The sequence below is a fragment of the Marmota flaviventris genome, chromosome 10, assembly GCF_047511675.1.
Source record: "Marmota flaviventris isolate mMarFla1 chromosome 10, mMarFla1.hap1, whole genome shotgun sequence".
Lineage (NCBI taxonomy): Eukaryota > Metazoa > Chordata > Mammalia > Rodentia > Sciuridae > Marmota > Marmota flaviventris.
This window is the reverse complement of record NC_092507.1, coordinates 26428092-26450473: the sequence shown is the minus strand read 5'-3', so window position 1 is coordinate 26450473 and position 22382 is coordinate 26428092. Positions and strand designations below refer to the sequence as shown.

Here is a 22382-nt window from a genome sequence, read left to right as displayed (position 1 = left end):
GATTTAATTCTTCAGTCCATCTTGAGTTTTTTTTGTTTTTTTTATTAATGTGATGATTCTAACTCTCACTTTGGCCTGGAAGTTCAGGGCCAGCCAGGGCAACTTGGCAAAAACCAGTCTCTGAAAAACAACTGCAAAAACTAGAAATAAAACTATCATTTAGAAAGAATACAGGATTCATTCTATTATTTAACAAAAAATATCTATAGAGAACTTTCTAAGTTCCAGAAAATGTTCTAAATAATTGTAAACTCATTGATGTAGGAGAATAAGTGACAAAAAGAGAAATGCTAATAATCTGACTAGGGTTACAGGTGAGAAAGTTGTAAGGCATCAATTTTAGCATCAATTTTTAGACAAAAAATGCAGGAGACAAAAAATATTTTATTTGATTAGATAGGAAGTCAGTATTAACACAATAAAAAGAAATCACTAAATTAGCCATAGTTATTTTGTGCGGTCCATGGACTAGTAGCACTGACTTTACCTGGAAGTTTATAAAAGGTGTAAATTTTTAAAATCCACTGAATGGAATCTACTTAGTGAGATTCTCAGGCAGAGCATATTAATGTTTGAGAAGCACTGGCCTATAGGACTACCTTACTGATTTAGGAATCTAAGTTTCCTTTCTAGTTTAAAAATTCTGGGACTTTTGGATGGTAGCGTAAGAAAACTATGCAGACCCATTCCCTAGTGAAACAAACAAAGTAGATGAAAACTACTAAAACTCTAGGAAACTGCTGAAAGGGCATAATAGCAAATGAAGAAACATTTCTTCAAGAAAAACTATTAAAATGCAGTAAGAATTGTGAATCTATGATATATTCCAGCCCCTACCTGCTCTATCACCTAAGTTCAACTCAGTTCAACTTGACATAAGCTCCATTCTCAGTCACTACAGCAAGGAAGAGCAAACTTCTCTCCCCAATAAAGGATTACCAAACTCACCAGTATCAGGTAAGGATTACTAAACTCATCAGCATTTCTCACTCCCTCCAACTCAGGGCTGAAGAAACTAAATTGCTGGTGTGTGTGGCCACACTTTAGCCAACTTTCATTTACAGGATGAAGGATCTAAAATAGGAACAGGAGGCTAAAAACACTGGGGTCCTGATCACCCTCACCCTAGCTCACTTATAGAGCTGAAGTTACATGCCAGGAGAGGCCAACTAATAGATTTCATAGAAGAGGCCCAGAGATTTTTTCCTATGGAGAGAGGCAGTTTATAAGGAAAGGAAACTCTTCTTCAAAAAGAAGCTTTTCTGGGCTGGGATTGTGGGTCAGTGGTAGAGTGCTCGCTTAGCATGCACGAGGCACTGGGTTCTATCCTCATCACCACATAAATATAAAGAATGAAGAGATACAAAATAAAGAGATTGTGTCCACCTAAAACTTAAAAATAATTTTTTTTTTTTTAAAAAGAAGCTTTTCTGAAGTTCTCCCCAAGGCAACTGACTTTATTTAAAACAGTGTGACGGGCTGGGGGTATAGAGAGTTAGAAGGAAAGAGGAAAGGAAGGGTGGGAGAACAAACAAGAGTTGTGGTAGATGAAACTTGAATAGCCCCCCCCCTTTTTTTTTTGGTACCACGGATTGAACTCAGGGGCATTCAACCACTAAGGCACATCCCCAGCCCAATTTTGTATATTATTTAGAGACAGGGTCTCACTGAATTGCTTAATGACTTGCCATTGCTGAGGCTGGCTTTGAACTTGCAATCCTCTGGCCTTAGCCTCCCAAGCTTCAGGGATCACAGGCATGCGCCACCAAGCCCAGCATTAAATAGCCCCTCTTTAGAGCCTGCCTATATTACTCTAAAGCTTATTCTTATTCCTCAATACAACCATCAATAAGGAAATTAAACAAAGTGTTCACAGAATGCTATTATCAATCAACTTTCTTCCCTTCGACCTAACTTGTTAAGGCCCAGGGAAAATAACTTTACTCATAGAGATGTTGTAAGAATTAAAATGGCAATATATATAAGCAACCCAAGACATTACACTGGAAAAAAATATGTACTTAAGGTAAACAGATCCCACATACCTTTCCCATAAAAAAATAAAGTCCAAGGAACATACCTGTCTGGCATTCTTTATTTTGGGTATGTGGTTTGCAGGAAGTGGCTTTAGTCTGTGTGATAGGTTTGCACAATAAAGCTTTATTCTTCAAAAGTCTTGGAGGCTGGCAAGGTGGCAGTTTCAGGGCATCTGTTTGTGTACTTGCCTAGTAAAAATTAAATCAGAAAGCAAAGAAGTGTTCAAAATATTATCATTAATTACAAGAAATATTATAATTTTAAAAGAAATACCAGGGGAGCAATATTGGCCAAATTATATTGTTATATTGTGTGTATGTACAAATATAACAACAGATCCCATCATTATGTACAACTACAGTGTACCAATAAAAAAATGTGGCAAGAGAAAAACAAAAGCAATTATTATATGGGAATTATGCAGAAGACAGAGCAGTATTTCTGAATCATTAATAGTAATCAATGAGTAATAAGTATATACTGACTCAATGTATTTAGTTACCGCTTCTGTACACCAAGTAAAATGCTAATCCTATTTTATACATTGTTGATCAGTAAAAATACTAACTGGGTTTGAAATTAGACCTGTTATATCTTAAACAAGTTAGAATTACAGAATCATTGTTAGAGGACTTAAGTAGGAACAACAGAATCAAGTATGATCATAAAACTACTTGAATAAAGATGATATGAATTATTCCAGAAACCAGTAAACACTTTAGAAATGTCACTGTTCCAGACATGAGTTTTGTTCACTATTATTTTCTTCTTCTTTTAAGGGATATAGTAGAAAATATTAATTAGTTTAAAAACATGTATGGTTATTTACAGTATAATCTTCATGGGATAGGGTGGAGAATAAGCTACGTTTTAAAAATATTTTATTGACAATCTAAGTATGTTACACATCATCTGAAAGTCTAAAAAATAAAATGCTTAAATTCTTTTTTTTTAATATATATATATATTTTTTAGTTATAGTTGGACATAATACCTTTATTTCATTTATTTATTTTTATGTGGTGCTGAGGATCAAACTCAGGGCCTCCTGTGTGCAAGGCGAACGCTCTACCACTGAGCCACAACCCCAGCCCTAAAATGCCTAAATTCTGTAAAATTTAACTCTTGTACAATTAAAAAAAAAAAATTTCATCAACAGCATAATTGTAGCGAGCATTCAAAGAAATTATACAAAAGACCCAGTTAAATAGCCAGGAAATCCTATTCCTAAACAAAGATTAAAAGAAATGAAATTTATTTATTAAATGAGGGTAAATTAGATTGTATTGTTCTGTATTGCATAAGAACAGAAAATAAATACAGTGACAATACCAACAAAAATTTTTTGAAAACTTACATCTCCAATGATTTTTGCGGTTACCGTTGGAACTGCACCTTGATATAAATGAAAACATAAATTTAGGATCTCTCACAATTAAATATTAGTTTTAAAAGCTGATTATCTGTCTATAAGCACCAAGTCTCAAACTAAGAGCATGTTTATCTTCATTCAATTCAGTGGAAGAAACTAGCAGTTCTAAAGTAAGCATAGGATGAGAGACATGGAAATACTTTTCAGTGGCCTACTCATAGTGAGCCATTATTCCTAATATGAATGTGTCAAACATACGAAAATGATCACATAAGAGAAAGGTAGAGAATCACTGTATTTAACTCAAAAAGGCAACATAAATCCTTTCAAATCCAGCCATACCTTGTAAGACACTGTTAGAATTCACTGTGGGTTGAGCAGCAGGAGCACTTGCCAATGACACCACGTTAGCTATAACTGGAGTTGAATCTTTTCTGAGAGATGGGGGCCCTGCAGAAGCAGCTTGAACCATGGAAATACTTGCTGGTTAAAATAAAAATAGAGAAACCTCATGTAATTTATATGTTCTCACACAGAAACCAGCATCTCAAAGAGGTTAAGCAGTGCTTTCTTTTACGTTTGAATAATTTCTGTTGGAGCAGCGTCTCTTCAGGATTAACAGGGTTTGGGATTTCTAGTTTTTAAATAATGAAACCTGAAAGTGTTCCATATTGCTTTATAAAAAAGCACCAAATACTCACACTTAAAAACCAACAATAAAAATCCCAAAAGCACTGAAAATCACAGGGTAGATTTAATGGACATTTAACATTTGAAGGATTTCTTCAGTTTACATAATAGCCTTTTATACTTCTTCTTACTTATAAAGGTACTATACAAATTAAACTATCTTTCAGGATGGAATTAGTTTTGTGTTTTTAAACCACAAAGTTTCTGAGATTAAATGGCTTAAATAGTAGTTTGTGGTATATTTAAAAGGCATGTGATTTAGGCTTTATGTCTTTTGTTATAAATAGTCTCAAATCTTTTTTTAAGGAATCAAAGTGTATTTACAAAAAACTTAACTGTCATCCTTTCCCATAAACGTAAATACTTGTAGAGTTTGATTAATCTGATATACTGAGAAATGCTTTTTTAATTAAAAAAAAAAAGAAAAAAACCTCATTTGCCTGGCTTTAATTTGAAATGTTTAACAAAATAGGATGTAAATGTTTTTTATAAAGCAACATTTATTTGACTACAATGAAATTTGTAGAAGAAACGTAGTTCTTGGCACTGACCAAAGACTCCACTTATTACCTGAATTGTTTTGTGAAGGTGGGTCACATACACTTTGCTGATTGCAGAACATCAAGATACAAAGCAGGTTACAAAAATGTTTTATTTCCCCTCGCCATTTTAAGGACTCACTGAGTTTACCCTGTCGTTTACAACCATCACATTTGGCCATCTGAAACCAAAATAAAAGATAATAATGAAGAAACAAACTATCTGAGGTCTGACAGAATAAAAACATCACACATATAATAAGTGAGGATATTAACTTAGAATATAAATCATGAAACTAAAGACTGTTCTAAAATGGTAAATATTTACTTATTTCATTAATGATTTTAATTTTTAATTAAAAAGCCATATTGTAAAGAGCCTCCCCCCAAAGTAGCAGTTATAAAAACAAAGTGGGCATGATGGTGCTTGCCTGTAATTACAGCAGCTTGACAGGCTGAGGTAGGAGGATCCCGAATTCAAAACCAGCTTCAGCAACTCAGCGGGACCCTAAACAACTCAGTGAGACCCTGTCTCTAAATAAAATACTAAAAAGGGCTAGGGATGTGGCTCAGTGGTTAAGTGCGCATGGGTTCAATTCCCAGTATCAAAAAAAATAAATAAATAAAAAACAAAGAGAAGTTTAAATTTAAATAAGGAATATCTTCCTCAGACTTCAAAATGAAAATTTATTTTATTTAAGTAATAAAAATTAGGTCTGGGGTTGTGACTCAGTGCTTGAGTGCTTTCCTGGCACATGTGAGGCACGGGGTTCAATCCTCAGCACCACATAAAAATAAATAAATAAAAGTATTGTGTCCCTCTACAACTAAAAAATATTTATAAATAAATAATAAAATTATAATTTTAAATAGGTTTATGTCTTATGACTGATGTGACTTCTACAAAAATTAAAAATGAAAAGGGATAAAATTCAATGACATTAAAGTCTTCCCAAATCTTAAAGAGTTTTAAATCATTAAGTTATTCTTCATTCTACATAAAATTTGAAAAGAGAATGATTCAAGCTAAAACTCCAAAAACCTGGTAATGTGAATTATAGATTACCTGATAGAATAAAACTGTATATTTGGACATGCATTCTTCACAACAAAAATCTTCCACCTTTCCTCCCAAATTATTCTGTACTAATTTGGGAGATGTCTGTAAACAATAACTGCACATTTTACAATGACTTCCCCAGCGTTTTCCCAAGTCATGTTTGTAAAGCAGTTTGCAACCTAAAAATTAGGAAAGATAAAATTAACATTCTGGAGAAATATTAATTATCTACATCTTTAAATTAATTTCCCTAGAACAAAGTTCTCTCACTTGGGTCCTGACCTATTAGCACATCAAGAGATCAATTAAGAGGATAAAAACTAGCATTTTTTTTTTTTTTAAGTGAAAGAAGATAGAGGACAGGATTGAAAACATTACATGGCATCCCATATATGAAGTTTTATTTCATGAAATTATTTTTATTTGGGTATGTGAAAATACACTAGGTCACAATGTAAGATGTAATTCTTTTGTGCTGTGACCAAAAGATTTGAAAGCCATGGGTCTAAAAATGATAATCCTGTGAAATTTTAGGGTCAAACAAAAGAGTCATCTAAAAAATGAAAAAAATCTACTTTGTAGTAATTTGCATATTCAGACCACTTATATTCAAAAACAGTGGCTGTTTAAAACAATTAAAGTATAAACTAGGATGCTACTAAAATTTAAGGATTTCTATTTAGAAATTAGTATAAGAACTACAATATATTTTAGTTCCTCACCAATCTAATAATGTAAAATGTTTTCAAATCACCATCTTCTGCACTATATAAGATTTCTGACTTTGTTGTATTTCCCCTATAATATGAAAGACTAGATTTAAAAAGAGTGAACTATGTGTCAACCAATCAAAAAGGCTTTGGAAATAAAGAGAAGATAAAACAGCCAAATTTACATAGTAATACCTTAAATCACCAACTACTTTTAAAACAACCAACATGTGCAGTAGGTAAGATTATCTTCTGCCTTTACCTTCACTACAGAATGACTTGTCAGCACCTGAGAATCGCACAGTCTCCTTCACAATTTTCTCAATTTTACAATATTCACACATTGCCATAACATTATTTATTTTCTTATATTCGTCAGAACAATTCTTGCCACAGAACTGAAACATTTTACCCTGCAAAGAAATAATTATTAAGTACTAATTAAGCATTTGGTTTCCTCTATGGAAATCCTTATTCCTCTTACTTTCAAAACAACTGGTATAAGACTGAGAGATGAAAAACTTTAAATAATTTTACAGACAGACCCATCTATACTCAAACCCTTGACATGAACCTATACTTTACCTTATAGTCAAGAAGCTCTGGTTTTGTGGCAAAAAGACGATTACAGTGTTGACACCTGAGTTTCACAACACTCCGGGCAAACCCAACATGCTGGGATTGGGCAGCAAGACGCTGGAGACCAGCAGCAGCAGAGCTACTGATGGAGGTGGGAGAAACAGCAGAGGTGTTACTGCCTCCTGCTGACACTGTTGAACCTGTGGGGATGCTTACAATTACTTGGCCCTGAGACAAGGGCACTACTGAAGAATTCATTCCAGTTGGTTTGTTGAACAAATTCTGAAAATAAATAAATAAATAAATAAAGATCAACTTAAACCATTTATTCACAAAAGCAAGAACTGTGAACCTACGTGTGCCAAGCAGTTTTAGGCATGTAAGACCCATCAGTGAATGGCAAAATACTCTGCCTCGGAACAGCTTATAAATTGAATGGAGAAAATTCACTTATTTCCAAAAATAAAATAATTTAACTAATAATGTTAAAAAAATAATACTCTCTCAATACATAATATGGTGATAATGATGCCACTTAATTTTATAGAAAGTGGTTTAATAACATGCCTCAAATATAGAAATGAATTACAAATCTAAGTTTATAGGACTGAGACAGAAATTAGGGAATCCAGACACTAGCAAAACAATAAGTTTATATTACTTCAGTAGGTGACTCACTGACTGATGAAGAAGAAGATTCCTGAAGCCATACCTGGAAAGCTACCACACAACTGTAGCTGCAGAAGTTGCGTATACTTCCATCTGACATGGCTAGGTGATACTGAGGGATTGCTGAGGTTTTACAACTGTTACACTGAACTTGTACACCTTAGCAAATCAAAATAAAAACTGAGTAAATTATACAAATCTATGAGAAATTAAATAAGTGCTATACAATAAACAGAAATTTAAGGGCCAGGTTAAGTTACAGGAACTGACTAAACTCATGTCACATCAAGACAGAAACTAATGTCTAACAGTAAAATCTTTTTATATCACAGTCTACACTGAAACTACAATATAAATGAATGCTGGAATAAATAAGTTGTGGACAAACCTGAAATATCTTAAATTTGCCTTAAAAAAATCAACAAAACACTGTACTAAAAGCAAAGTAAGTATAATTTTCAACTATTACATTCTATAGTTTATGAAAGCAGTATTACCTGCAGAAGTAACCATTTTAACTCTGTAAGCAGATAAGCAATTAACAGAACAGAAAAGCTCTGTCTTCCCCAAGCTATTGGTATTTTCAATCATTTCTGCTGAGGATCTCAATGATTTGCAAAGCGCACATGGTGTAATTTTGGCTGATTTCTATTAAGAGAATAAAACAACATTCTTTTTACCAAATTCCTAGTAAAAGCACAATTCTTTGAACTGTTTATACTTAATACTGTTGAAATACTTTAAGTCAGTGGTTTTTAAGCTTCCACTATTACAATCCTCAGTAAGAAGTTTTACAAAACAAGTCACGCATACTTCTGAGATTTTGCATTTGTGTATTATGTATCTATGTATGTACATAAAACTAAAGTTTCATAGAGCAATATATATCAAAATATATGATGTACTCTGATATTTTCCATTCTATTCTATTTCACTGGAAAACAATACTAGTTATATCCTAGCAATTAATTTCCGTATCTATTAATCGGCTGTTTTTAAAAACAATAAATAATCACATACCAATGAGCTCATGCTCCTATGCTATACTATCCTAAAAATTTGAAGAACTTCCCCCCAAAGGTGTCATACGTAGCAAAAAAGTGTAAATTTAAGAAAACTAATGAACTTATTAAAAGTTCGAATATTCTACCACCAAAATAACAATGTACATCATAAGCAGTAAAACGGGAGATTTTGCACATCACAAGTGTCCAAATATAAACAACGAACAGTCTGTCATCTTATGATCTCAATTAGGAATTCAACAGCAAATAATGTTAAATGCTATTAACATGTCACACTCTCCGAACAACATAAGCAGGACCAAGCAGGAGATTTTAAGACCTCTCTTCCCTCTTAAAGAATACATTTCCTGGGGGGAAAGGAAGAACAGCAGAATAAAACAGACATTATTATTGCTGTGTGTGTATATACGTGACTGCATGACCAATGTGATTCTGCAACCTGTACACTCAGAAAAATGAGAAATTATACCCCATTTGATTCAAATGTATGATATGTCAAGATCATTGTACTGTCATGTGTAACTAATTAAAAAAAAAAAAACGTATCCTGGGGCTGGGTTGTAGCTCAGTAGTAAAGTTTGCCTGGCACATGTGGGGCACTGGGTTCGATCCTCAGCACAACAAAAAGTAAGCAAGCAAATAAATAAATAAATAAATAAATAAATAGATGGATGGATGGATAAGTGTATGTATCTATATACAACTAAAAATTAAATAAGAATACATTTCTGGGTGCAGTGACAAAACGAATGTCTGTAATCCCAGAAGCTCAGGAGGCTGAGGGAGGAGGATTTCAAAGCCAGTCTCAGCAATTTAGCAAGACCCTAAGCAACTCAGTGAGACCATGTCTCTAAATAAAAGCTGGGGATGTGGCTCTGTGGTTAAGCACCCCTGGATTTAATCCCTGGTATCAAAAAAAAAAAAAAAAAAAAAAGAAGGAGGAATGCATTTTTGAGCATTGATATTAAAATAGAAACATGAAAAGAAAGGTATGCCTGAATTCTGCAATGTCTTCTAAATCTTAAAACCTTCCTTTCCCCATTTACGACTACAAACTTAAATAAGGCTTATGTCAAGAGTTATTTTCTGTGAAGCTTTTGTCGACACATCTTGTCCTACTGAATATCGATGACTATGTTTTCTTTATAACCCACCCTACCCCATAACATATCCACATATCCCATATGTATTTACTCATGTACATGTCAGGAGACATGCTGTCCCTCAAAATAAGAATTGCATTTTCAATAATGTACTCAAGAATTACAGTTAAGAAAGAAAGTAACAAAAATAGCCATCAACAATGTGACAGGCTCTATACTAGGTTCTCATTATTCTTTCTTTATATAATCCCAACGACATCTCTGTGACACAGGTGGTATCATAGCCATATGGTACATACCACAGCCATTAAAACACAGTAAAAGTGGGATTCAGGTAGTTTAACTGCTTTCCACAAAGTAAAATTGTATATGAACACAAGGCATGGGAATAAAATCTAGATCTGCTTTAATACTAAATTCCAATTTTTCCCTACCACAGTATATACACTAAAATATGTGAGAAGCTGAATAGGTATTGACTGAATTAAAATTAATTAGTAAGGCCTGGATGTAGATTAGCGGTAGAACACTTTCCTAGCTATATGTGAGGCCGTAAGTTCAATCCCCAGCACTACAAAAATATAAAATAAACATCTTTTTATTTTTTAAGTCATGAATAAATGAAAAGTTAAGGTATTTCATCCTATTTTTTCCTTCTCTTGTGGAATATGAACCATCTTTCAGGGAACTGAGCCCAATAATAGTATCTGATACAATATCAAGAAAATAAAAAGCCTTTTTAATAAGGAAAAGAGAAAGTAGTAATGAAGCTAAGCCCTTTCAATGTGCTGTACATTAACAAGAAATAAACTGAAAATTGTCTTTTACAAGTAAAATTGCAAAATCACAGTAGTTTTTATAGGAAATTCCCAGACACTATTAAATTCACCAATTTTTGTGGGTTGTGTAACAACAACAAAAAATCATTATCTTAAAAAAAAATTAGTAAATGACCTGTTGATGTAGCACAGTGGTAAAGTATTTATCTGTTATGCTTGAGGCCCTCTGTTCAATACCCAGTACCACAAAAATAAAGATTAACTGAATATTTAATTAAAAATAAAAATCAATTAACTATTCTTTTAGTTTACTTTTTGTTTGTTTGTTTATTTTTTTAAAGCTGAAGTACCAGGTATTAAACCCAGAGGCATCCCTAGCACTTTTTATGTTTTATCTGACACAGGGTCTTGCTAAATTGCTTAGGGCCTCACTAAATTGATGAGGCTTTGAACTTGCAATCCTCCTGCCTCAGCCTCCAAGGCTGCTGAGATTACAAGCGTAAGCCACTGTACTCAGCTAGGTTTACCAATTTTTATTTATTTTTTCTTTTTTTGAGTACTGGGGATTGAACTCAGGGGCACTCAACCACTGAGCCACATCCCCAGCATATTTTGTATTTTCTTTAGAGACAGGGTCTCACTTGAGTTCCTTAGTGCCTCACTGTTACTGAGGCTGGCTCTGAACTTGAGATCCTCCTGTCTCACCCAACTGAGCCATTGAGATTCCAAGCATGAGCCACCCGGGCCCAGCTTAGGTTTACCAATTTTAAAATTAGTATTTGATCAAAAAATATTACTAACAAAATGTAAATCTAATACACACAAAACTGCATCAAAGACATCTGTCATGTAGAGTTTATGCAGTTTATCTGCAAACCTTATCAATTCACAAAATACATATATCCATTTATTCTTTCCTATTTCATGAAGTAAAAATCCCTTTAGCAATTAAGACTTTGAATTTCTGTTGCAATTTTAATTATATGGCTCCAATTTCAAAAAATGTAACTTGACCCTTTCTTGTCAAATTAAAAAGTATACATGCAAATCAAAATGTATTTCAAAGATTATGATCCTACACACCAAAAGGACAGGACTGAATAGCTCTGGAAGATAAACTGTATTTCTTCTTCATGCTTTTCTGCATTTAAACAATATTGTTCAAAAATATGAATAACATCTGAAATAAAAACCCATACTCTAAAAACACCTACACCAAATGCATGAACAAAAATTCTTATTACAGGATTTTTTAACACACATTCATTCAACAAAACCATAAAATTTTAAAAAAAACTTTTAATATTTTCAGTAATTCATAAATAATTTCTACCAAAAATTTGTATTCCCTTGAAATGAACAAAGACATCAGGATTAAATATGGAAAAGTACCTGTTTGTATGCTGTGATACATGCTGAACTACAAAACTTCTTAGACTGTCCTTCTATCTGAAGCATGTGGCACTGTCCAGAGCCACTGTAACAGTAACCCCCACAGTTCTCACAACAGTTCATAGTGAGGTTGTTAGCAGATCTAAACTTAGAGAAACACGCATCACTGCAAAGTTTGTGTACCACATTCTGATAATTCACTTCATGTCGAATCTAGGAATTGAAAAACATACAAACAAAACAAGTAGAGACCATCAAAAGTTGTTCTTTAAGCAAGCATTAAACTCATTCCCCCAATAAATTTAAAAGGTAACTTACAACTGCATTCTTTTGACACATGCTGCATTTAGTTGAAATGCTATTTGTATTAATGGTAACAATAGGTTTTTTTTTCAGTTCATATGTTGACAAACATGACTGACTGCAAAAATCTTTACTGGTGGTGGTATTTTCAAACTGTGCACTGATCACATCCTTTGGATTTAAAATATCTCTAGAAATGATAACAAAGACAAAATAAGCCACAATATAATTCTTACTTTTTTCTTTTTGTGAATTAAAGTAAACAAATAAAACAGAGGCAATTATAGTGAAGGGAAAAGGCACTGGAATTTATATTTTGAATAAACTTATAAATTGTTCTGATCCTTACATTCTTTTCAATAAAACAGAATAACCATGTGCTTCACAGAATTGTTGTTGAGTATTAGTATAATGTTTCAAAGATTAAAAAGAAATACACTGAATGATTAGCATTCACTATTTCTAGAAGTAGGATTATAGATTTTTATTTTCTTCTTCAGAATCATCTGTATTTTCAAAATATTCTTTAAAAATAATATTGCATTTGAAATTCTTCAAAACAATTTTTTTTTTAAGCAAATAAAAGGGGCTGAAGCTATGGCTCAGTGGTAGAGTGCTCGCCTGGCACACATGAGGCACCGTGGGTGCGATCCTCAGCACCACATAAAAATAAAATAAAGGTATTATGTCTACCTACGACTGAAAAAATAAATTTAAAAAAAAGCAAATAAACATTTTAAATTACACAATATGTATTCCAACATGGATTTAAAAAATCTAGTATTTCCTCAACAACAATCTGATTCGTAAGCATCAATAGCAAAAAGCAATAGACTATAAACCCTAATGAATAAGGAAGGCTCCCTATCACTCCAACCCTAATTCTACCACCAAAGTCTTCCTACAATAATTTACCAGTTTAACTGTAAAACATTTAATAATTCTTACTCAAGTTGGTGAAATTTTGTAAACAGTCTCTCTCATGAGCATACACCTAAAAAATAAACTATTATACCCAGTTCTGCATCTTTAGCAGACTACACTAGCAGGACACTTTTTTAGGAAAATAATTATTATTTCTGTTTTAATGAAAGAGCACAGTAAACAAAAAGGAAAATTACCATAAGAAATAGTTAACCCTGTACTATTCTACATAACTCCATATTTTGTGTCTTTCTTCCATACTTAGTAGATTAGTAGAGTTTTCGTTTCTTTTTTTTTTTTTTTTTTACCTTTAATTATATTTTAGTGTGTTTCACAGAGGAGTATTTTACTGAACTGATATATTGAGCCAGAAATTAGCTAAGCCCAGAGTGAAGACATGGTCCATACATGTGCTAGGTCACAGTTATTGTGACAAACTATCTATTTATTTATTTACTCATTTATTTAATTAATTCATTTATTTAGCTACCAGGGACTGAACCAAGGGATGTTTAACAACAGAGCCACGTACCCACCCCTTTTTATTTTGAGACAAGATCTCACTAGATTGCCTAGAGCCTGGCTAAATTGCTGAGGCTGGCTTTGAACTTGCAATCCTCCTGCCACAGTCTCTCAGACTGCTGGGATTACAGACATGCACTACTGAGCCCAGCAAAGACATCAAATTTATAAAAGACTGTTACTGATGCATTCTTAAAATTTGTAATATTATGATTAATTTTGAAATAGGTATAATGTACAACAGAAATATAAATGAAGAAATAATTATTTTAGATTGGACCAAATTTGATATTAAAGGCCTCCCAAAAGAAGGTGACATATTAGCTGAGAAACTTAGCTCTTAAACAGAAACTTTTTCTAGAAGGTTAAAGAGATGAAGGTTAAGTGCAACATGCATCAAGTATATAGAAGAAGTACCTAAAAATAGATGTCTCCCTGGTTCAATAGACTTAGAACATAATTTAACTATGTTTTATGTAGTAGATGATATCACACACCAGAATGAGAAGCAGCAATCTCATTCTAGTTGGTGAAAATTCAGAAACGGTACAGACAACCCAAAAATGGTAACTTCTTTGAATATCATTATATCAAGAATCTGATCTAACAGAATTATCCTCTAAATTACTTTTTTAATACAGGATTTAAATAGCATTTTAAAATAAATAGTTTATTTCTTCTTACTAAAAGAAACCTAAAAATCATATGATGATTGACCAAAATATATTGAGAATTTAGGTAAATTCAAGAGGCTAAGAGAGATACTTAACAAAAAAATAAGAAGCAAGCAACAAACAAGTAGAGTGCTGTGTTGCACGCCTGTAATCCCAGTAGCTCAGGTGGCTCAGACAGGATGATCTCGAATTCAAAGCCAACCTCAGCAATGGCAAGGTGCTAAGCAACTCAGTGAGACCCTGTTTCTAAATAAAATACAAAATATGGCTGGGGATGTGGCTCAGCGGGTGAGTGCCCCTGCAAAAATTCAATCCCTAGTCCCCCAAAACAAACAAAACTACTACTGTGATGAACAGCTAATAAGTTTTTTAAAATATATACATATTTTTAGTTGTATTTTTAAATATATACGTATTTTGTTTGTATGTGGTGCTGAGGATCAAACCCAGCGGCCTCATACATGCGAGGCAAGCACTCTACCCCTGAGTCAACACCAGCCCCATGAGTTTCTTTTAACCTAAGTGCTGCTGATCTAAAAAAAATAGCAGTAGCTTTTAGGAGGACAAAAATCTTTTCTATTTCTTAATACTTAAAAGTGAAATTCTGGGCTGGGGTTGTGGCTCGGCAGTACAGCGCTCGCCTCGCACGTGCCAGATCCTGGGCTCGATCCTCAGCACCACATAAAGATAAATAAGTAAAATAAAGGTATTGTGTGTGTCCAACTACAACTAAAAAATAAATATTGAAAAAAAAAGTGAAATTCTTCCTACTGTAATTACTTTACAAATTAAACCTGTTTGACAATATGGGAAAAAATGCATATGCCAAAACTAAAGCTCCATGACACTACATGAATCTTTTAGCTTCTTTGAATTTAAATTTCCTCATATTTAAGGTACAACCAATTGGGCAATTATATAATCACATAAACCACACTATATCAAACTGTAGTAATGAATGTGTAATAAGGGGGGGAGAGAAAGAAAGGAAAAGTGGTGAATAGAGATGAAAGAGTAGTCAAAAAGTAAAATGGAGTGCAAGGAAAAATAAGATTGATCAGTGGTTGAGGTCATAATAAGAGAAAAAGGTAGAAGAAAGGGGAAAAGTGAGTTAATACAGAAAATAAAAAAAAAAAAAAATAGCCAAGGAGATACGCAGGTAAGCAGTACACAAAAGAACAGAAAGTGGGGCAGAGATAAAGAGTAAGGGATTAAAAAAAAAAAGGCTAAAAGAATAAATGAATGAGGAAGTAGAAGAGTTAAGAGTCAGTAATAACAGGCTTAAAAAATGGAGAATCTCTGCATATGAATAAAACCAAACATGACAGGTGAAACACAATCTCAAAGAGAAACTGAATCTGTTAAGATCAATGTTAAGATATAAACAAGATGACTAAGTAGGTAAAAATTAACCATCTCCAAACAAAGCTATGAAAAACAACAGAGGCCAAAGTGACATGATGAATTTACATGAATATAACATAGATAGAAGCAAGACTATTACATATATTGTATAAATAAAATATAAATATATAAGAAAATGGGCACACATTTTTAAATATTGAGTTTTCTATGGTCACTTTGAAAATAACTGATGTCTTTAAAAGAGGTATCTATTATAAAAGGGGAACTATCACTGAAATTTTAAACTCCTGACCTCTATAAGAAAAAGATGTCGAACAGGAAGTTATCACATCAAATTATTACATGGCAAAATAGGAAGCAGGGAAAAAAAATCTATAAAAATTATAATTTTCAATTTGACTGAATCTTAGGATCTGATACTACAGTGGAATACAGAAATTACAGACATACACTTAAATACTCATTTTTAAAATCATCTCTTATATCACAAACAAAAGTATAAAGAGGTCTGTTCTTGTTAAACTTGCCAAAGTTATTATATAGAAATCATTTAATAGTTATGTCACATAAGCTATAGCTATAAGAATAGCTTTTCCCTTCCAAAAGTTAGGATCATTAAATAATTCAATAAATATTTATTAAGCATCTAATATGCTGGCTATCTAGCAGTGGACACAACAGGCAAGTTCCTACCTTTGGGGCTCATGTTTTTTTCCTTTATATTAGAACACCAATATAAAGGAACACACAAAAACACCAATCTTATTATTTAATCAAATTTCATTTTTAAATAAAAATTGATATACTCCCAGGAAATAAAAATTTGATGCAACTGAAACATGAAAAAGAATGCATTTCAGGTTTTTCTTTTTCTTTTTTTGTAGTTATAGAAGGAAAGAATACCTTTATTGTATTTGTTTATGTTTATGTGGTGCTAAGGATTGAACCCAGTGCCTCATGCATGCTAGGCAAGTGCTCTACCACTAAGCTACAGCCCCAGCCCCGTGTTTCATGTTTTAATGTCCCTTTAATGTCTGAAATGCTGAGACCAAAAATATTTCAGATTTCAAGACTTTTCAGATTTTGAAATATTTGCATAGAATTTACTGGTCAAGCATCTCTAATCCAAAAATCTGAACTATTCCAAAATCCAAAACTTTTTCAGTACCATGTCAGTGGTCAAAAAGTTTTGGATTTTTGGATCATATCAGACTCATTTCTGGATTAGGGATGCTCGACCTGTATTACCTTAAAAGAGATAATTCCAGAACAAAAAGTTGCAGAGTTTGTTTTTGTTGTTAATCTATACCTGGATATCTGAATTATAGTATATATTTAAACAGCTATTTTACTGCCCAAATATAAACAAAATTGTTTCAGGTTGTTTAAAAGAAATGAAGCATAAAAGGATGTACATATAACTAGATTCTGGCAAAAATCTAATAACCATATTAAAATTTAAGCCTCTTATCTAACTAAAGCACAAAAGGTCTATCTTTTCCCCTTTCTAGACACAGAACAGATGCCATCATGTATCTATAAACACTAATAAAGTATTAATAAATTATGGTTTAAACAGAAGCCAATGTTTCAAGACAAAAAAAAAAGTACTACTCCTCTTTTTGTAACATAATCATTAAAAATGTTTCTAACAATCACCTCACAAACTATATTAGGGCGGCCTTAGTATTTCTCAAATATACCAATTTGACCTTGCTAAGGTCATGGGGTCATATTTCTTTTTTGTTTTTAAACACTGCAATGGACTTTCTGGGATAGTTCAGAGGTACTAAGAAGATAAAAATATATACACTGGAAGCCATTTAAAGTTAAGGAAAAAAAACAGTAAATAAATTCCAATTATATAATAGAATATGAAATATAACTTTTAATATTTTTGTACTATTATCTACAGCTACAAGATAAAATGTTGTGGTACAACAATACTCTTAAATGCATATTTTTTGTTATATAAAGTATCTCAGCTGACAAGTATGAAAGGCTGATTTCTTAAAACATAAAAGTCACATTATTTAAAGCTAAAAGAAAGCTGAGCACCTAGCACCCAGAAAGACTTATAGCAGCAACATGTTGGCACTAAAATGTGTGGTACTTCTAATAAAACACAGAAACATTGAAAATTAAACATAACATACAGGCTAAGACCAAAGTATGCTAAAAGACAAGAAAGAAGATAATTTAGAATTCTGCTATACTTTGAGCAACTTGAACAAGTTTTCTTGGTGAGAGGAGGCGGTGGGCGTGCAGGTGGAACTGTGTATCCAGTGAGGCACAGTGTGGAGCAGAAAAGCTGAGTAGATCCTTTCCTCTGATAAGCAGTTTGCCCTTTCTGGAGGATTTTTTTACAACCAGAACAGGAAACTCGAACAGCTGTGGCTGGAACTGAAGGAAGCATTTTATTCATGCCAGATGATGCCAGTGAAGGCTGAAAGCCAGTAGTCAACTGTGGAGCTTCAGAAAAAAATTGAAAGAAAAAAAATGTTTTACTTTTTACCAAGCATTTCAAGTATCCATTCTTTCTTACTTTTCTAGAATAAGTCTTAAAACCCAACAATAATGATACAAGAAATAATTTAAAGGCATTCTAAATGAGCAGAGAGAACTGTCTTATTAATAATACAAGTAGAAACTTCCTCTCATTCATGTTGGTCAGAATAAATATAATTCATTTATTCAGTTTTGTTTCTTACCAAGAGGACTGCCACTGACTGAAAACACAGCACTAATTTTCAGTTCCCCCTCTTGAGTTTTTTGCTGTTGGCCATGACTATACTCCTTTAAAAAGGAAAAAAAAAAAAAAATAAACATTGAGAAAACAATAAATGCCTAAAGAAATCCAGACATTCAAGACATTTTAATGTTGCTATATCAGTGGAAAATATTTATATTAACATTAATAAGAAATAATAAAATACAAAACAGTAAGCAAACTAATAAGGTTTTGTATATACTGGGAGAATAAACGGGAAAAATGAAAGTTAGCTACCTAATGAGCCTGTGGTACTAGATATTTATAAATTAATTTTGAAACTGTTTAGTATTACAGTATTTTAAGTTATAGTTATTATAAAAGTAATACACATTCTCTATAGAAAATTTAGAAAAGTAGAAATAAGAAAAAAATCTAATCATATTTCCATCACCCCAAAAGAACCCACTGTTGTTCTTTCGGTATATTTCTTTCCAGTCTTTTCCCCTCCACTATTCAAAGGTTTTCTTTCTTTACACAGTTGTGATTATTCTAAATAAACTATTCTTAAAAACTGATGATTTATTCACATGAATTTCAATCATTTGAATTTTTACATATTATTGCACATTACTCCAAATGACTCCTAATGGTTAAATACCAATGTTTCCAAGACTGAAGTCCAAGAAACCCTGTGGTTAAGGCAGTCTGAGAATTCTAAAGTAACATTTTTTAAATTGTTATTTAAATGATTTTTATATGCATATCAACATTTTAAGTCATGAATAACCATCACTTAAATGAAGTCTAATACAACTGAGTACTGTTGTTTGCTTTTATAATTATATTGTTGCATCATGATACCATTAAGTGTCAGACTGAACTTTTAAGATATTGTTTATCACATTGAAGTTCAAATTACTGCAAAGATCCCTTATTATTGGAATTCTGGGGTATCTCAGACATACTCCCTGTGTGTGTGTGTGTGTGTGTGTGTGTGTGTGGTAAGGAGGGTGTCAGTACGTTATTAAAGTTTGAGAAATATCAAAACATACTACTTAACAGACATAAGATTACACAGGGACATGACACAAGTACAGTGGGTACACATGCCTCAGGCACAAAATTAAAGGCACCAAAATGTTCAGCAATTTAGATAGTATTTTAATGTAGTATTTTGAAAAACCAAAATTTATGCAAAAATCTTTGATGAACAAAATAGCAAATTTTTAAATAAAGACATCAACTTTTTTCCTTTTGCCTCAGGCTCCAATATGGCCCTGCATGGTACTGAGATTATATAACCCAATGTTGGTTCATTTAATGAATGTTTCCACACATTTAATACAATCAATAATTCAATGATTAGTATCTTTTGTGAATACCCATAACTTGATTCTAAAAATGGAATTACTAGATAAAAAGGTACATAATAAAGGCTTTTGATACTCAGTGACAGATTGTTTCCCCAACAAAACTATTCTTTTTTTTTTTTTTTTTTTTGATACTGGTGATTGAACCCAGGGGTACTTTACCACTGAGCTACATCCCCAGTCCTTTTTATTTTTGAGACAGGGTCTCACCAAATTGCTTGGGGCCTCGCTGAGTTACTGAGGCTGGTCTTGAACTTGCGATTCTCCTGTCTCAGCCTCCCGAGTCACTGGGATTACAGACATGCGCCACCATGCCCAGCTCTAAGCTGATCTTAATTATATTTATTCCAGCTATTAATTTTTTTAAAAAGCCAATTCAAAGAGTATTTTCCCATTGTTTCAATTTGCAATTATTTTTAGTGTTCATTTACAAGGTACATTATAATTTACAGAATTAACCTTCTGTAGCATCTTATCAATATTCCCTCAATATGTACTTTGAATTAAAATTTTATGTTTGAGGTTTCCATTTTTATGCCAAAAATCTAACAATCTTTACCTTTGTGATTTCTTCTATCTCTTACAAAGTTTTACTTCCATAATAAAATAATAAGAAAGTGGTTTCATTGTTTATTATACAGTCCTTTAATCCAGGGGTCAGCAAACTTTATCTGCAAAGGGCCAGATAGTAAATATTTTTGACTTTGCAGGCCATACGGTCTCTGTCACAACTACTCAACTCTGCCTTGGTACAGCAAAAACACCCACAGATAAAATGGAAAAAAATGACCGTGGCGACATTCCAATAAAACTTTATTATAAAAGCAGTGGGTTAGGGTAAAAAAAACACACACAAACAAGGTGGATTGGATTTGGCTAGACACTGATAATTTGCCAACCCTAGCTTTGTTTCTTTCCCTAAATACCTAGTGAATTCCTTCCCACTTGCTATTAATAATAATATATTAAGTTCATGACAATAATGTCTACCTTGGGACTATCTATGCTGTATCATTATCAGCCTAACTAATCTTACACCATACTATTCTAATCAAACAAAATTGTAGGATAAACCATTTAACATGATTTTGCCACTCTCAACCTCCCGAACTATTTTTTAGAATACGTAAGTACATAGCTCAGTGGTAGAGTGCATGCGTAGCATGCATGAGGACCTGGGTTTAAACCCCACCCGAGTATAATTTTAAAAAGGTAAAAAGATAGAACACATATGCAACATGTTTATATAAGCACAACTATTATTCTTCAAAACCTGGGGCCTAACCATTTACATTTCCCTCAGAATTACATCAAACACGCATCTTAAGAATAACTAACATAATATCTCTTACATTTCTTTAAAAAGTGGTGTCTCCATTCAAGTTGTCTTTCATATGACATAAGTACATATTAGATGCTGCTGGGAATACCTATCTTTCTTGTTGTATCATCTAACTTTGGAAAAGTGATATATAGAAATATTACTAACTTTTATATAACTATAATTCAACTAGGTACTCCACTAAACTTTCAAAAGTTCTATTAATTCTCTAACAAAGATCCTTACCAGCAAATGATGATCATTTTATCTCCTTTTTTCCATTACTTTTTCTTCTAATTTCCTTAACATCTACTGGGCCAAAAATCCAGTAAGAGTTAAATAATACTGTTGACATCAATAAGCTGTAGTCTTTTAACAGAGTATCTATTATAAGAAATGTATAATGAATTACATGAGATGTCTTTTGGCATCTAAGAAAGTGACTATAACAAATACTCTTACTTATGCTGCTGATGAAATGTATATATTAAATTTTTTCATATACTGACATCCTGACATTCCTATATTACATAGTATGTTAAAACAAATTTTCAGTGGGAAAATCTCAGAAAACTACAAAAATAATCAGTGCTCATTAGCTCACATCAGTGGTCTCCAGCAAGCTCTCTGTGATGGCAATTCCAAACTTCTGATGCATTCTTCAACCAACTAGCCTATCTTACTTATACTTATATTACTAATAGTAAAATAAGTATATTTGTTAAGTTCTCTGTTTGAATACACCATTTATATTACTAATAGTAAAATAAGTATATTTGTTAAGTTCTCTATTTGAATACACCATATCTTCAAGGCAGAATATCTGGTTTATCTGTATTCCTCCACAATGAGTACTTTTAAGAAATGAATGAGTGAGTAGAAAATAATTGTTAAATGTATTTGAGAACTGATTGATGACCCAAAAGCTTTTAAAGGAAAAAAACACAGGTGTCTGACCACAATCATTTACCAATACCCTTACTTTGTTTACCACAGAAAGATCCATATTAATATCCCAGGACAGTATTTTAGACATAAAGAACACAGTTTCTGCAGCCAAATTAAATTGTTAAGGCTAAAACAAAGTCCTAAGATTTGAATGACTGTATTAAACGTTCCAAGACTATGTGAATCACTATCATGAAAATCAGTTAAATTTGCTTTCCCATCTTAATTTATTTATTTCAATGAGAGATTATAGATTAGTTCTCCCTAATCAGGCAAAATAGCACATT

At 32.6% G+C, this 22382-nt stretch overlaps 1 protein-coding gene across 9 annotated transcripts in view; it reads right to left on the bottom strand.

Moving 5' to 3' along the window:
• The window catches only part of Zmym4 (zinc finger MYM-type containing 4), a 150081-nt gene that overhangs the window by 30574 nt on the left and 97125 nt on the right, over window positions 1-22382 (bottom strand). For 8 of the 9 annotated variants that reach the window (XM_027937373.2, XM_071617667.1, XM_071617666.1 and 5 more), the window contains 13 exons: window positions 18455-18539; window positions 17960-18215; window positions 12274-12448; window positions 11956-12168; window positions 8154-8304; window positions 7700-7815; window positions 6994-7269; window positions 6671-6821; window positions 5705-5877; window positions 4670-4820; window positions 3752-3892; window positions 3395-3432; window positions 2081-2225 (listed from right to left, as the gene is read on the bottom strand). In XM_027937373.2, coding sequence (XP_027793174.2) covers window positions 2081-2225; window positions 3395-3432; window positions 3752-3892; window positions 4670-4820; window positions 5705-5877; window positions 6671-6821; window positions 6994-7269; window positions 7700-7815; window positions 8154-8304; window positions 11956-12168; window positions 12274-12448; window positions 17960-18215; window positions 18455-18539 — 2071 coding nt within the window. Of the gene's footprint in view, window positions 1-2080; window positions 2226-3394; window positions 3433-3751; window positions 3893-4669; window positions 4821-5704; window positions 5878-6670; window positions 6822-6993; window positions 7270-7699; window positions 7816-8153; window positions 8305-11955; window positions 12169-12273; window positions 12449-17959; window positions 18216-18454; window positions 18540-20385; window positions 20466-22382 lie in introns of those variants that run through there. The other variant, XM_071617668.1, reaches the window with a different exon arrangement.